Source organism: Neovison vison, chromosome X, assembly GCF_020171115.1.
Source record: "Neovison vison isolate M4711 chromosome X, ASM_NN_V1, whole genome shotgun sequence".
Classification (NCBI taxonomy): Eukaryota; Metazoa; Chordata; class Mammalia; order Carnivora; family Mustelidae; genus Neogale; species Neogale vison.
The window spans coordinates 76,556,290-76,573,200 of NC_058105.1; the positions used below are offsets into that span (position 1 = coordinate 76,556,290).

General features: G+C 41.5%; 1 protein-coding gene across 1 annotated transcript in view; it reads right to left on the bottom strand.

Moving 5' to 3' along the window:
* Positions 1–420: 420 nt before the first annotated feature.
* Positions 421–16,911, bottom strand: part of ZC3H12B (zinc finger CCCH-type containing 12B) — a 219,965-nt gene continuing 203,474 nt past the window's right edge. Inside the window, exons 4-6 of the mRNA XM_044234379.1 lie at positions 3,837–4,071; positions 3,038–3,144; positions 421–1,841 (exon numbers count right to left, since the gene is read on the bottom strand). Coding sequence (XP_044090314.1) covers positions 421–1,841; positions 3,038–3,144; positions 3,837–4,071 — 1,763 coding nt within the window. The remainder of the gene's footprint in view (positions 1,842–3,037; positions 3,145–3,836; positions 4,072–16,911) is intronic.

Below are 16,911 nucleotides of genomic sequence, written 5' to 3' on the forward strand. Positions count from 1 at the left end.
ATTAGATATATTATCAATACTTTGTAATGTAGAATGTGATTAAGAAAACATTGGTAATGGAATCTCTTGGGAGTTTCTTGTATTTAGACCTCTTCCCCTGAGTTTTGTCCTCCATTGCATGGTGCCGTGCAAAAAAGCATGGGACTTGGAGTCAGAGGACTCGAGTATGAGTCCTGGTTTGGTCACTTGCTAGCAGTGTGATCTTGGCAAGTAACTTAATCTCAGTGAGATTTAGTTTCCTTTTCTAGAAAATAAGACATTAGTAAGATTTACCATACAGTGTTGTTTTGCGCTTCAAATAACATAAACATTGTAACTTGTAAAGCGCAACACAAAATTGTTTGTTACTATTATCATAGTATGAGTACATTATTAATATTAATATTTATTTTTGTATAAAGGAATAAGTCCTATGTCATGTCAACGAGCAGCCCTAAGCTTAGAAACAATCAAAGCTGCCAGTTGTTGGGCATCTGCTGTGTGGGGATTCTTCTCCATCACTGCAAGAACAATGTTTGAAGGGAAAATATTGCAGAGGTTCTTATAAGTCTGATACTGGTGCTCTGGGATCATATGCTCCCTGTTATCATTGCACATTCCAACCCAAGGATTCCTCCAAAGCTGTTCCATTTTTTCAGGCACGCTCCGTACCATGACTGGCTCATAGCATGGTTGCATGAGGTTGTTACTCAAGGGATAGGAGTGGTAGCCATAGGAATCAGTTACACAGGGCAATGGATCCCAGCTGGCATGTTGTTCCCGGCACAGAGGAGGTCGTCTTTGCCTCATGGGGTTGCTCTCATAGAGGCGGGAGTCAGAAATGCTGTCCATCCGAGTCATTACAAGGGCACGTCCTGGCTGAGGGGTTGCCCCAGGATGGATATTGGGAGGCATAGGGTAGTCTCCAGGACAGCTGGAGCAGGCTCCAGTTGCTGGGTGCTGGGTTTGCAAAACTAAGTGGGAAACTGACTGCTTGTGGGGGGCTTGTTTAGAATCCTCTGGGCCATAGCTCTGTGCTCGCGTTAAGGCGTCATGGTAACCATGAGGAAAAGGCTGAAGACGGTTCTGAGATGCGGAGCGATGCAGCTTCAAACTGCCTTCAGGATGACTATCAGCTACAGCCAAGTATAGATTGTTGTAAGAGGAATAGTTGTCATTCCTGGTATGGCTCATACGGTTGTCAGGACAGAGGCTGGGATTTCGGGCATATACCCCTCGGTCTGCTTCAGCCATGTAGTACTCTCGATTATGCATGCTATTGATGTTCAGTTTGGAGAAGTCGCCTAACACTGAATAGTAGCCATGGTCCCCCAAGGACTCAAACTTAGAATACTGGTCAGCATAGCTAATAGGGGTCCCATGGCTGTTGGTAACCAGGATCGGGGGGTACTGCATGCTGGCCATGTGCTCCAGTGAGGCCTTCTGGTGGGGAAAATGAGAGGATCCTGGCACTGGGCTGCTGGCTGAACGGGTGTTGAGTGCACTCACTGCATGGCTTTTGGGGGGTGGGATTGTGGGGACACTTAGGGCAGTCACAAGTGAGGGGACAGAGCTGGCCTCAGGCTTACGGGCAATGGACACCCATTCCTCAGGCTCCACAGCCATGGACCGGATGCTGGGATCTGATTGGCGCTTGGGGGCCACACATTTGACTTCTGAGGTTGTCTCACCTTTGGCACTAGATATCCCTGTGCCGCACTTGCCCAGGGTGCCTTCACTCACGGTTTTCACTGTGGACAGTTTGGCACTGATGCGGAGCTCATCAGCCACCGAACGCTGTGGTTGGTTGGCCCGCTCCGGATGGTAGTATTTGCACTTGTGGCCATAGGTGCATTTTTTGCCTGAAAAATAATGCCTTGGGGTAAGACTCTCTCTCATACTGGTATAAATCTGTCAGAAACTGTTGTAAGAATCTGGTTACTCAAGTAAGAGTTTTAGTGTTTGGGCTTAAAGAAGAAAATTAACTGTCCACGAAGATGAGAGAGGTAGGACAACATCAAGGAGGCATCACACACTGTGAGGGGAGAGGGAAGAAGTGGAAAGCTGGAGAGGAAACTACAGTGTAAAAGCTAAGAACTGAGCAGTTGAACAGATTTCATATTCCTGTAATTCACAGCTTTGCCTAGGCATAACCTGCATGCTGTGGTGGTGTAGGATAGCAGCAGGCAACATAGTACAATGCAAAAAGCATAGGCTTGGAAGCCAGTCAGACCTGTGTTTCAATTCCAGCTTTGTCGCTTACTAGCCATGTGACCTTAATAAGTGACTTTACCTTTTGAGCCTCAATTTCCTATTCTGTTAAAAATGTTCATAATTATGCCTATATTATATGGTCATTGTGAAGATTAAATGATGATAAATGAACATGAAAATACTATATAATTTAAATAAATGTTAATTGATAAAAAGAAAAAACCCAAGACATCCCATAAACAAATGATTATCCAAAAAGAGTGAACATGCAAAGTAGCCTCAGACCAGGCAGCCTATGTTGCACTGTTAGGCTTACAAACTTTGTGTCAGAGGGACTTGTTTAAGATCATGAAAGCACTCTAGAAAACTATATTTTAAAAGAGCAAATGAAAATGAAGTTTGAAGGCAAACTGGAAAATACAGAACTGAAGAAAAGAGTATTATTAGTTGACAGAGAGTGCAATCACCTGCTTGAGAGATACGTCCTTCCTGTGGCCAAATCCAATTTGGCTTTGCCCTTTCTGCTTCCATAGCCCATGTGGGTTTCTGTATTTTCCTACCTCCAGTAACACTGGTCAGGATGGAGGCAGCGAGGACGCATGCATTATTTAAACAAGTGACAGCTAATCTTTCCTTCAATTCTAGTTACCTTTCCCTGATGTGGTTTATAAGATGTTTCTTTAAATGCCTAATGGAGAATACATAAGGTCACAGACTTAAACTCCCAGGAAGTGGAAAAGATAAGATTTTTCCATTCAAAAGGGAAACCTTTGAGAAGTAAGTATGCATATAAGTCCTTGTGTTTTCCTTAGTATAGAACTCAGTTTTGCACATAGGTACTCACCATAAGGGCATGGTTGCTTCTTATGCTCCGGAACAACAGGTCTCTTTCTCAAGAAATTTTCAAGATTTGGGCCATGGCGTCCTAAAGGATCATCTGGAGGCATAAATCTGAAATCAAACAAGCAAGAGGTAAATACCTTCCTTTCCATCCCCACCCCCACTTCAGGAGTTCAGACCCCCAGTACTCCTTGCCTATACTATTGTCACAGCCTTCTAACTGCCCTTTCTGCCTTAAACTAGGACAGCAGTTCTTCCCTCCATTCTCACTTGAACACACACACACATGCGCACACGTGCGCGCGCGCACACACACACACACACACACAAGATGATTTTTCCAGTGTATCATTCTTCTGTGAATTATATGTTTCAACCATACTGGCATTCCTGGTAGCTCCCCAACATGAGACTCACTTTCACATCTTTATAGCTTTATTTATGATGTTCTCTTTACCTATAACACCCAGTAGTCCCCTTTCTTCTGTTTGTAAACTTCATATCAAATGTCATCTCCCGTTTGAGGCTTTTTCCTATCATTTCATGTAGACAAAGCAACTTTAAAAACTCTAACCATACTGCTTATCACAACATATTGTGTCTCTTTTTCTTTCTCTTCTCCACTACACTTTGAGCCTCTTTTAAGGGTGAGTCCTATTTCTTATTCAACCTCTTATCCCTATGGCAATCAGCATAATACACAGTACACAGTAAGTGTTCAGTAAATGTTTATTGAAATGAAATAATCTATTCCTAGTGCAACTTGGATTTAGTCTATTCAGAGCCTATTGAAAACAACGTACTTGTCATTCACAAAAGAATACATCAGCAACCGCTCCTCTATAAACTTCTTCCATTCTGGCTTTTCAACTTGAAGGTCTCGGTAGTTATCATTAGATACAATGATGCCATCAGAATCGAAAGCCAATTTGACTATGAACCGGTCATCATAACAGACAACTCTCCTGCCCTGGACCCTTCGGGATGGTGTGAAGACAAGAATCTTTTCTTTCTCCAGTTTGCGTAGGATATCTTGATCTGTCAAAATATAGATTATATGCCACACAGTAGAAACCATCTTTGGAAATTAACAACATTATCCTCATATTACAAATACAAAAGTTGGTACTAAATGCATATGTTATTTGCCCTTAGAGAGAAAGTGGTTTCTATTCCTGGCTATGACACAAATTTGGATTGTGAACTCAGGCAAGTCACCTTCTCCTTTAGACTTCAGTTTTCCATAAAGTGAAAGAACTGGATTCAATGACATTCAATGATATTAAAAAACTACCATGAAGAGTGGGAAATAGCACTGATAACCCTACCATTCTTGTTGACTGATTTGCCCTTTGGAGGAAGCAGCAGCTTTTGGCTGCTGAAGAAAACAGAGCAGTATGCTGAGGATATGTCTGTCAGGAGGAGGGTAAAGCATCACTCTGTGGGAGTTACATTTTTGCCTTCTGCCTGAAGGAAAGCCACAACTAAGGAAAAAAACAAAGCTGTAGCATGTTGAGCACCGACCCCCTTTCCTTTTGGCTTCTTAATTGCTGAGGAAAGACAGTTTACAAGCTGGGCTTGAGCAGGGCCAGGATCCACTCTCAGATGAAGTTGGGACCCTGTTCAGAAGCTTACAGATAGATCCACAAAACAATTCGGACCAGCATTCTTGCTTACTTGGCACCTCATGCAAACAGCTGATATTCAAAGAACTAGGGTCTTTTTGTTCTCAAATGCTATAAAAAGCTAGCTTCAGGAAAAAAAAAAGCTAGCTTCATATACTGTTGTAAGCAAATGTAGCAATCCTACTGACATTAGGGCTGCATCATGACTTTTGTGGACCTTAGACATGTTTGCCTTTGTGGGCCCCTTCTTTCATAAAGAAGTACTAAAATTTATACTTTACAACTGCTTTGGTATAAAAACAAATAATCTCATTAGATACATTATTATAAATTAATTGCTATATTTGATTTTTCCTTCATTGTTAAAGGAATATAAAATTAAAACATCTTTTTGTTATATTTTAATTCCAGTGTAGTTAACATACAGTGTTATATTAGTTTCAGGTGTAAAACACAGTGATTCCAAAATTCCATGCATCACTCAGTGCTCATTAAGACAATTGCAATCCTTATTCCTCATCACCTATTCACCCATCCACACCACCCATCTTCCTTCTGGTAACCATTAATGTGTTCCCTATACATAGAGGGTTTTTCTGGTTTGTCTAACTCTCTCTCTCTTTTTTTTCTCTTTTGAAGGTCTTTTTTGTTTCTTAAAATCCACATAAGAGTGAAACTATATGATATTTGTCTTTCTCTGGCTGAATTTTATAACTTAACATTATACTGTCTAGCTCCATCCATGTCATTACAAATGGCAAGATTTCTTTTTTTTTGTATAAATACTTACTTTTTAAGTTTTTATTTTAATTTCAATTAACATACAATGTTGTATCACTTTCTTGTGTACTAGATTTCATTCTTTCTTATGGCTGAATAGTATTCCATTGTGTGTGTATACACTCACACACACACACATACATATATATATATATATGATATACATATATCCATTATGTTTATCCATATATATACACATATATATGTATATCCATTATATACATATATATGTGTGTATGTATGTCTGTGTGTGTGTATATATACAGATATGTATGTATGTGTATATATATATGTATATATATATGTATATATGTCACATTTTCTTTATCCACTCATCAATCTATGGGCACTAACACTAGGGCTGCTTCCACATCCTGGCTATTGTAAATAGCTATAAACATACAGGTGCATGTATCTCTTTGAATTAGAGTTTTTGTGCTGTTTTGTTTTGTTTTTGTATTATTGGGGGAAAACACCCAGTAGCATGATTACTGGATGATAGGGTAGTCCTATTTTTAACTTTTTGAGGAAATTTCATACTGTTTTCCATAGTGACTGCATAAGTTTACATTCCTACCAGAAGTGCACAAGAGTTCCTTTTCCTCCATGTCCTCACCAACACTTGTTTCTTGCATTTTTTTAGCCATTATGACAGGTATGAAGTAATATCTCATTGTAGTTTTGATTTGTGTTTCCCTGAGGATGAGTCATGTTGAACATCTTTCATGTATCTGTTGGCCATTTGTATGTCTTCTTTGAAAGAATGTCTGTTCATGTGTCCTGCCATTTTTTTAAAAGATTTTATTTATTTATTTGACAGAGAGAGGGATCACAAGTAGGCAGAGAGGCAGGCAGAGAGAGAGAGGAGGAAGCAGGCTCCCTGCTGAGCAGAGAGCCCGATGCGGGACTTGATCCCAGGACCCTGAGATCATGACCTGAGCTGAAGGCAGCGGCTTAACCCACTGAGCCACCCAGGCGCCCTGTCCTGCCATTTTTTAATTGGATTATTCATTTTCTGGGTGTTGAGTTGCATAAGTCAGAGAGGTTTCTTCCAGTGTTCTCCTCAAGAATTCTGATGGATTCCTGTTTCACATTTAAGTTTTCCACCTATTTTGAATTCATTTTCTTTTATTTTGTAAGGCAATGGTCCAGTTTTATTCTTCTGCATGTGGCTGTCTAATTTTCCCAGCACCATTTATTGAAGAGACTGCCTTTTTTTCCATTAGATATTCTTTTTGCTTTATTGAAGAGTAATTGACCATATGTAATTGTGAGTTTACTTCTGGATTTTCTATTCTGCTATGTTGATTTATGTGTCTATTTTTGTGCCGGCACCATATTGTTTTATTTACTACAGCTTTATAACACAACTTGAAATCCAGAAATGTGATGCCCTCAGCCTTGTTTTCAGTTTTCAAGATTGCTTTGATTTTCAGGATATTTTGTGGTTCCATACAAATTTTAGGATTGTTTGGTCTAGCTCTCTGAAAAATGCTGTTTGTATTTTGATAAGGATTGCATTTAATGTGTAGATTGCTTTGAGTAGCATAAACTTCTTAAAAATATTTGTTCTTCCAATCCATGAGTATGTGTCTTTGTGTCTTTCTCAATTTCTTTCATAAGTGTTCTATAGTTTTCAGACTATAGATCTTTTATCTCTTTGGTTAGGTTTGTTCCTAGGTGCCTTATTGTTTTTGGTGCAAGTGTAAATAGGACTCTTTTCTTAATCTCTCTTTCTCCTGCTTCATTATGGGTGTATAGGAATGCGATAGATTTCTGTACACTGATTTTGTATCCTACAACATTTCCGAATTCACTTATCAATCTAGCACTTTTTGAGAGTTTTCAGGATTTCTATCTAGAGTATCATGTCATCTGCAAATAGTGAAAATTTACTTCTTCCTTATTTATTGGGAGGCCATTTACTTCTTTTTATTGTCTGATTGCTGTGGCTACAACTTCTAGTATTACGTTGAATAATAGTGGACATACATGTCTTGTTCCTATCCTTAGGGGGAAAGCTCTCAGTTTTCCCCCATTGAGGATCATGTTAGCAGTGTAGTTTTCATACATGGCCTTTAATAATTAGAGATATATTCCCTCTAAAGCTACTTGGTTGAGGGTTTTTATGATGAATGGGTGTTGTACCTTGTCAAATACTTTTTCTGCATCTACTGAAATGATAATATGGTTCTTTTTACCCTTTTTTAAAAAGTTTTTGTTTAAATTCCAGTTACATACAGTGTAATATTAGTTTTAGATGTACAATATCATGATTCAATACTTACATATAACACGTGTTGAAATCACAAAAACTGCACTCCTTAATTCCCAACACCTATTTAATCCATTCCCTCACCCACCTCCCTTCTGGTAACCATCAGTTTGTTCTCTATAGTTAAGAGTCTATTTCTTTAGCCACAGCAACTTCTTTCAACACATGCCTCCAAAGGCAAAGGAAACAAAAGTGAAAATGAACTTTTAGGACTTCATCAAGATCAAAGCCTTCTGCACAGCAAAGGAAACACTCAAAACAAAGAGGCAACCCACGGAATGGGAGAAGGTATTTGCAAATGACAGTACAGACAAAGGGCTGATATCCAAGATCTATAAAGAACTCCTCAAACTCAACACACACAAAACAGATAATCACATCAAAAAATGAGCAGAAGACATGAACAGACACTTCTCCAAAGAAGACATATAAATGGCTAGCAGACACATGAAAAAATGTTCATCTTTAGCTGTCAGGATGATTCAAATCAAAACCACATTGAGATATCGGACAAGATGGCGGGGTAGTAGGAAGAGGCGCCTTTTCAGCCTGTACCCCAAAGTAAGCTGATTACCTACCCAAGAACTCCAATCACCCATGAAATCAGCCTGAGATCAGAATTATACACGTCTGGATCTCTACAGGGGCAGAAGACGCCAGTGGGCAGGTAAAGCGGAAAGGGAACTGCGGACTGATATCGGAAGATAAACAAAAGGGGGAGGGAGCCACCAGAGGTGACCGGTTGGAAACTAATACCCCAATCCGAGCGAGAGTGCCCTGCGTCTGGGGACCAGCATTAACTTGGAGACTGGTTGAAAGCACTCCAAAAGAGCAAAGGATCGCGGGGGCAAATTGTGGGAATCGGGGCGGCTAGGGACAGGGGCTTAAGTCCCTGGTCCCAGACAGCCTCCCCAGCGCTGAGGCAGAGAGAGTGCAGTGGAGAAACCGCTCTCGGTCCCTAAGCCGCCAGCGCGCCCGAGAATGGGTGGGTTCTGGCTCCTGTGAGGGGATGGGAGCCGGGCGGGTCTGCAGAACATGCGCTAGCCCTACCACAGAGCTCGAGATACGCGCCCATGTCCCTCATGCTCCCCTGAGTTACAAAGGCCCAGACAGCGCTCTTTGACCCGCGCCATTGTTCCAAAACCTAAGCCACGCGCCCGAAATTCTTCCCATGACAGAGGCGCCCAAAAGCCCAGCCTGGGGCTTACGGACCAGCGCCCCATTGTTAGTGCCCCAGACGCGCGCCCGACCCATAGCCACCTATGAAAAGAGGTGCGCGCAAGCCAGGCACTCCCAGCCCGGGCCAGCGGCAAAATCTCAGTGCGCGACTGCTGCTTGGAACCTCTCTGGCAGTCGGGAGCTCCCAGACAGCTGCCACTGCCTTGGCTTTGGGTACGAGCAAAAGATCCTGTGCCCCCAGGGTCTGCAACTTGGAACCTGCTCTGCCAGCGGCCAAGGGGGAATTTATTCAGCTTCTACACCCAGACTGAGGCTTCTCTCTTGAGAGGGAGATCAGGGTGCGGTTTGATTTCTTCTATTACTGCAAAAACCATCAAAGGCGGTCAAGGTGAGAGGAAAAAAAGTGAACAAGCATAAAAACCCGCTTTTTATGCCTGAAAGCCTGAAGAAAAACCAGTTTCCCCAGAGCCCACCCCCTTGAGGGGGGCGGGGGGACTCAACTCAGGAAACATCATTGACTGACAACCCACGTGGCAGGCCCCTCCCCCAGAAAACAAACCAAGAAAGAAAAAAAAAAGGACTACAAGAGAACAACCACAACTTCATAGGAAAACTTGTATTGTTCACTCGTTTCCACTATTCCGGTTCATATATATATATATTTTTACACATAGGTAATTTTTTTAACCTATTTACCATCACAGCGAGCTGTACAGTACACCAAATTCCATAATACCTTTCTAACCTGAACTTTTTGATACATACACCTATGTTTTTCTTTTGCATTTTTATTTTTTTAATTCCTTTTATAAAATTTTAGTTTAGTTTAGTCTAGTTTATTCCTTTTTATTTTTATCTTCTAATATTCATATAGAGTTAAATTCAAAATAATCTCCTTTCCCCAATCAATACTACCCCTATAGGTAAACCAATTTTTAATCCCCTTTATCTTAGGAAAGTTGAGTCCTTTAACAAAGATATCAAGATACATCCACGAAGAATCAAAACAACCTTCCTTGCACACACTGAGAATTTATAAGAACTCTCCCATCTTCTTCCACCAGTGTTTCCGTGTTTTTTGTGTTTGTCCTGATAGCATATAAATTTTACACTTGTGGTTCTTTTTGACGAGGTTCTTTCTTTACTTGCATATATATATATATATTTTTTTTTCTCTTGCCATATACTTGTATCAGTCTTTTTATCTCTTTTTTTGTTTGTCTACTTTATAAATCTTACCTTGGGGCCCATCTGGGCTAAACCGACTTTTTCATCTCCCCTTTCTTTCCTGACACCCTCTCTCTCTCTCTTTTTCTCTTTTTCTTTTTCTTCTTTTCTTTTTCTTTTTCTTTTCTTTTGTCTCTCATTTGGGTGGGGAATCCTGATTGCTCAGAAGTGTTCCAGGGTGCACCTTGACTGCACCAGAGTTGATACATCCAGCTACATCTGTTCAGTCTTCTCCCACCAAAATGACTAGGAGGAGGAATGCCCAACAGAAGAAAAATACAGAGGATGGACCTTCTGCAACAGATCTAACGGCTATCAACATAGACAATATGTCGGAAAGAGAATTCAGGCTAACAATTATCCAGGCAATAGCTAGGTTGGAGAAAGCCATGGATGACCAAACAGAATTGATTAGGGCCGAGCTGAAAGCGACCAGACAGGATGTTCACAATGTTAGGGCGGAGCTTAAAGCTACCAGGGAGGAGGTTCACAATGCTCTCAATGAGTTCCAATCTAATCTAAACTCTTTCAAAGCTAGGGTAACTGAGACAGAAGATAGAATTAGTGATCTGGAAGACAAACAGATAGAGAGAAAGGATCAGGAGGAAGCCTGGAACAAACAGCTTAGAAACCATGAAAACAGAATCAGGGAAATAAATGATGCCATGAAGCATTCCAACGTCAGAATTATTGGAATTCCTGAAGGGGAGGAGAAAGAAAGAAGTCTAGAAGATATAGTGGAGGGGGGGACAAGATGGCGGGGTAGTAGGAAGAGGCGTCTTTTCAGCCAGTACCCCAAAGTGAGCTGATTACCTACCAAAGAACTCCGATCACCCATGAAATCAGCCTGAGATCAGAATTATACACATCTGGATCTCTACAGGGGCAGAAGACGCCAGTGGGCAGGTAAAGCGGAATGGGAACTGCGGACTGATATCAGAAGATAAACAAAAGGGGGAGGGAGCCACCAGTGGCGACCGGTGGGAAAGTAATACCCCAATCCAAGCAAGAGCGCCCTGCGTCTGGGGACCAGCAGTAATTCGGAGACTGGTTGAAAGCACTCCAAAAGAGCAAAGGATCGCGGGGGCAAATTGTGGTAATCGGGGTGGCTAGGGATAGGGGCTTAAGTCCCCGATCCCAGACGGCCTCCCCGGTACTGAGGCAGAGAGAGTGCGGCGGAGAAACCGCTGCTGGTCCCTAAGCAACCAGCGCGCCCCAGAGCGCGTGGGTTCTGGCTCCTGTGAGGGGATGGGAGCCGCGCCAGTCTGCGGAACGCGCGCTAGCCCTACCACAAAGCTCGAGATAGGCGCAGGTCCCTCACTCCCCCCTGAATTACTGAGGCCCGGCGGGCGCTCCTTGACCCGCGCCATTGTTTCAAAGGCTAAGCCGCGCACGCGCGCGCGCGAAACTATTCCCCAGACAGAGGCGCGCAAAAGCCCAGCCTGGGGCTGACGGACCCGCGCCCCGTTCTCAGTGCCCCAGACGCGCGCCCGACCCATAGCCGCCTATGAAAAGAGGTGCGGGCAAGCCGGGCACTCCCAGCCCGGGCCGGCGGCAAAATCTCAGTGTGGGACCGCTGCTTGGAACATCTCTGGCGGTCGGGAGCTCCCAGACTGCCGCCACTGCCTTGGCTTTGGGGACGAGCAGAAGATCCACGCCCCCAGGGTCTGCACCTTGGAACCTGTGCTGCCAGCGGCCAAGGGGGAATTTATTCAGCTTCTGCACCCAGACTGAGGCTTCTCTCTGAGACAGAGATCAGGGTGCGGTTTGATTTCTTCTAATACTACAAAAACCATCAAAGGCGGTCAAGGTGAGAGGGAAAAAAGTGAACAAGCAAAAAAACCGCCAGAGAACAAAAGCCTGAAAAAAACCAGTTTCCCCAGAGCCCACCCCCTTGAGGGGGGCGGGGGGACTCAACTCAGGAAACATCATTGACTGACAACCCACATGGCAGGCCCCTCCCCCAGAAAACAAACAAACCAAGAAAAAAAAAAAGGACTACAAGAGAACCACCACTACTTCATAGGAAAACTTGTATTGTTCACTCGTTTCCACTATTCCGGTTCATATTTTTTTATTTTTTATTTTATTTTATTTATTTATTTTCTTATTTTTTTTACGCATAGGTAATTATTTAAACCTATTTACCATCACAGCGAGCTGTACAGTACATCAAATTCCATAATACCTTTCTAACCTGAACTTTTTGATACATACACCTATGGTTTTCTTTTGCATTTTTATTTTTTGAATTCCCTTTTTAAAAAAAATTATTTTAGTTTAGTCTAGTATATTCCTTTTTATTTTTATCCTCTAATATTCATATAGAGTTAACTTCAAAGTAATCCCTTTTTCCCAATCAATACTACCCCTATAGGTAAACCAATTTTTAATCCCCTTTATCTTAGGAAAGTTGAGTCCTTTAACAAAGATATCAAGATACATCCACGAAGAATCAAAACAACCTTCCTCACACACACTGAGAATTTATAAGAACTCTCCCATCTTTTTCCACCAGTGTTTCTGTGTTTTTTGTGTTTGTCCTGATAGCATATAAATTTTACACCTGTGGTTCTTTTTGACGAGGTTCTTTCTTTATTTGCATATATATATATTTTTTTTTCTTTTTTTCTCTTGCCATATAATTGTATCGGTCTTTTTATCTCTTTTTGTTTGTCTACTTCATAAATCTTACCTTGGGGCCCATCTGGGCTAAACCTTCTCTTTCATCTCCCCTTTCTTTCCTGACACCCTCTCTCTCTCTCTTTTTTTCTTTTTTGTTTTTGTTTTTCTTCTTTTCCTCTTTTTCTTTTCTTTTGTCTCTCGTTTGGGTGGGGAATCCTGATTGCTCAGAAGTGTTCCAGGGTGCACCTTGACTGCACTAGAGTTGATACATCCAGCTACATCGGTTCAGTCTTCTCCCACCAAAATGACTAGAAGGAGGAATGCCCAACAGAAGAAAAATACAGAGGATGGACCTTCTGCAACAGATCTAACGGCTATCAACGTAGACAATATGTCGGAAAGAGAATTCAGGCTAACAATTATCCAGGCAATAGCTAGGTTGGAGAAAGCCATGGATGACCAAACAGAATTGATTAGGGCCGAACTGAAAGCGACCAGACAGGATGTTCACAATGTTAGAGCGGAGCTTAAAGCTACCAGGGAGGAGGTTCACAATGCTCTCAATGAGTTCCAATCTAATCTAAACTCTTTCAAAGCTAGGGTAACTGAGACAGAAGATAGAATTAGTGATCTGGAAGACAAACAGAGAGAAAGGATCAGGAGGAAGCCTGGAACAAACAGCTTAGATCCCACAAAAGCAGAATCAGGGAAATAAATGATGCCATGAAGCGTTCCAACATCAGTATTATTGGAATTCCTGAGGGGAGGAGAAAGAAAGAAGTCTAGAAGATATCGTGGAACAAGTCCTTCATGAAAACTTTCCGAATCTCGTGAATGAAACCAGCGTTCATGTACTAGAGGCTGAACGGTCTCCACCCAAGATTATACACTCCAAAAAAACATCACGACACCTGATAGAGAAATTGAGGAATTATAATTGTAGGTATAATCTCTTGAAAGACGCCAGGGCAAAGAGGCCCCTTACTTACAGAGGGAAGCCCATCAGAATAACGTCAGACCTGTCCACAGAGACCTGGCAAGCCAGAAGAGGCTGGCAAGATATATTCAGGGCACTAAATGAGAAGAACATGCAGCCAAGAATACTTTATCCAGCAAGACTGACATTCAAAATGGATGGAGAGATAAAGAGTTTCCAAGACCGGCAAGGCTTAAAAGACTATGCAACCACCAAGCCGACACTGCAGGAAATATTAAGGGGGGTTCTATAAAAGAGGAAAAATCCCAAGAATAGCATTGAACAGAAATATAGAGACAGTCTACAGAAAGAAAGACTTCAAAGGTAACTCGATGTCAATAAAAACGTATCTATCAATAATCACTCTCAATGTGAATGGCCTAAATGCACCCATAAAATGGCACAGGGTTGCAGATTGGATAAAACGACAGGACCCATCCATATGCTGTCTACAAGAGACCCATTTTGAACCTAAAGATACACGCAGACTGAAAGTGAAGGGGTGGAGAAGCATCTTTCATGCCAATGGGACTCAAAAGAAGGCTGGGGTAGCGATTCTCATATCAGATAAATTAGACTTCAAACTAAAGACTGTAGTCAGAGATACAGAAGGACACTACATAATCCTTAAAGGGACTATCCACCAAGATGATCTAACAATTGTAAATATCTATGCTCCCAATATGGGAGCAGCCAATTACTTAAGAAAACTGTTAATCAAGATAAAGAGTCATATTGATATGAATACACTAATCGTAGGAGATCTTAAGACGCCTCTTTCAGAATTAGACAGATCATCGAAGCAGAAAATCAATAAAGAAACAAGAGCATTAAATGACACATTGGACCAGATGGACCTCATAGATATATACAGAACATTCCACCCTAAAACAGCAGAATACTCATTCTTCTCAAGTGCACACAGAACCTTCTCCAGAATAGACCACATACTGGGTCACAAATCAGGACTCAGCCGATACCAAAAGACTGAGATGATTCCCTGCATATTCTCAGATCACAATGCTTTGAAACTGGAGCTCAATCACAAGGAAAAGTTCAGAAGGAACTCAAACACCTGGAAGCTAAAGACCACCTTGCTTAAGAATGCTTGGATCAACCAGGAGATCAAAGAAGAACTGAAACAACTCATGGAAACCAATGAGAATGAAGACACTTCGGTCCAAAACCTATGGGATACAGCAAAGGCGGTCCTAAGGGGAAAATATATAGCCATCCAACCTTGCTCAAAAAATTGAAAAATCCAGAACACACCAGCTGTCTCTACACTTTAAAGAACTGGAGGATCAACAACAAATCAAACCAACTCCACACATAAGAAGGGAAATCATCAAGATTAGAGCTGAGATCAATGAGGGAGAAACCAGAGATACAGTAGAACGTATCAATGAAACTAGAAGCTGGTTTTTTGAAAGAATCAATAAGATCGATAAGCCACTGGCTACACTAATCCAAAAGAAAAGAGAGAAATCCCAAATTCATAAAATTATGAATGAAAGGGGAGAGATCACAACTAACACCAAGGAAATAGAAACAATCATCAGAAGTTATTACGAACAGTTATATGCCAATAAGCTTAGCAACCTAGATGAAATGGATGCATTCCTGGAAAAATATAAACTCCCCAAATTGAACCAGGAAGAAATCGACAACCTGAATAGATCGATATCTAATAACGAGATTGAAGCAGTGATCAAAAATCTCCCAAAAAACAAGAGCCCAGGACCTGACGGATTCCCTGGGGAATTCTACCAAACCTTCCAAGAAGAAATAACCCCTATTCTCCTGAAGCTGTTTCAAAAAATTGAAGCAGAAGGAAAACTTCCAGACTCTTTCTATGAAGCCAGCATTACCCTGATCCCCAAACCAGGCAAGGACCCTACCAAAAAGGAGAATTTCAGACCAATTTCACTGATGAATATGGATGCTAAGATTCTCAACAAGATCCTAGCCAACAGGATCCAACAGCACATTAAAAAGATTATTCACCATGATCAGGTGGGATTCATCCCTGGGCTACAAGGATGGTTCAACATTCGCAAATCAATCAATGTGATACAACAAATTAATATGAGAAGAGAGAAGAACCACATGGTCCTCTCAATTGATGCAGAAAAAGCATTTGAGAAAATCCAGCATCCGTTCCTGATTAAAACGCTTCAAAGTATAGGGATAGAGGGAACATTCCTGAACCTCATCAAATCTATCTATGAAAGACCCACAGCAAATATCATCCTCAATGGGAAAAAGCTTGCAGCCTTCCCATTGAGATCAGGAACAAGACAAGGATGCCCACTTTCACCCCTCTTGTCAACATAGTATTAGAAGTCCTAGCAACAGCAATCAGACAACAGAGAGAAATAAAAGGTATCCAAATTGGTAATGAAGAAGTCAAACTCTCTCTCTTCGCAGATGACATGATTCTTTATATGGAAAACCCAAAAGACTCCACCCCCAAACTACTAGAACTCATACAGCAATTCAGCAACGTTGCAGGATACAAAGTCAATGTGCAGAAATCAGTGGCTTTCTTATACACTAACAATGAAAATACAGAAAGGGAAATTAGAGAATCAATTCCATTTACTATAGCACCAGGAACCATAAGATACCTGGGAATAAACCCAACTAAAGAGGTAAAGGATCTGTACTTGAGGAACTACAGAACACTCATGAAAGAAATTGAAGAAGACACAAATAGATGGAAGACCATTCCATGCTCTTGGATCGGAAGAATAAACATTGTTAAAATGTCTATACTGCCTAGAGCAATCTATACTTTTAATGCCATTCCGATCAAAATTCCACCGGCATTCTTCAAAGAGCTGGAGCAAATAATCCTAAAATTTGTATGGAATCAGAAGAGACCCCGAATCGCTAAGGAAATGTTGAAAAACAAAAATAAAGCTGGCGGCATCACCTTACCTGATTTCAAGCTTTATTACAAAGCTGTGATCACCAAGACAGCATGGTACTGGCATAAAAACAGACACATAGACCAGTGGAACAGAGTAGAGAGCCCTGATATGGACCCTCAACTCTATGGTCAATTAATCTTTGACAAAACAGGAAAAAATATACAGTGGAAAAAAGACAGTCTCTTCAATAAATGGTGCTGGGAAAACTGGACAGCTATATGTAGAAGAATGAAACTCGACCATTCTCTTACACCG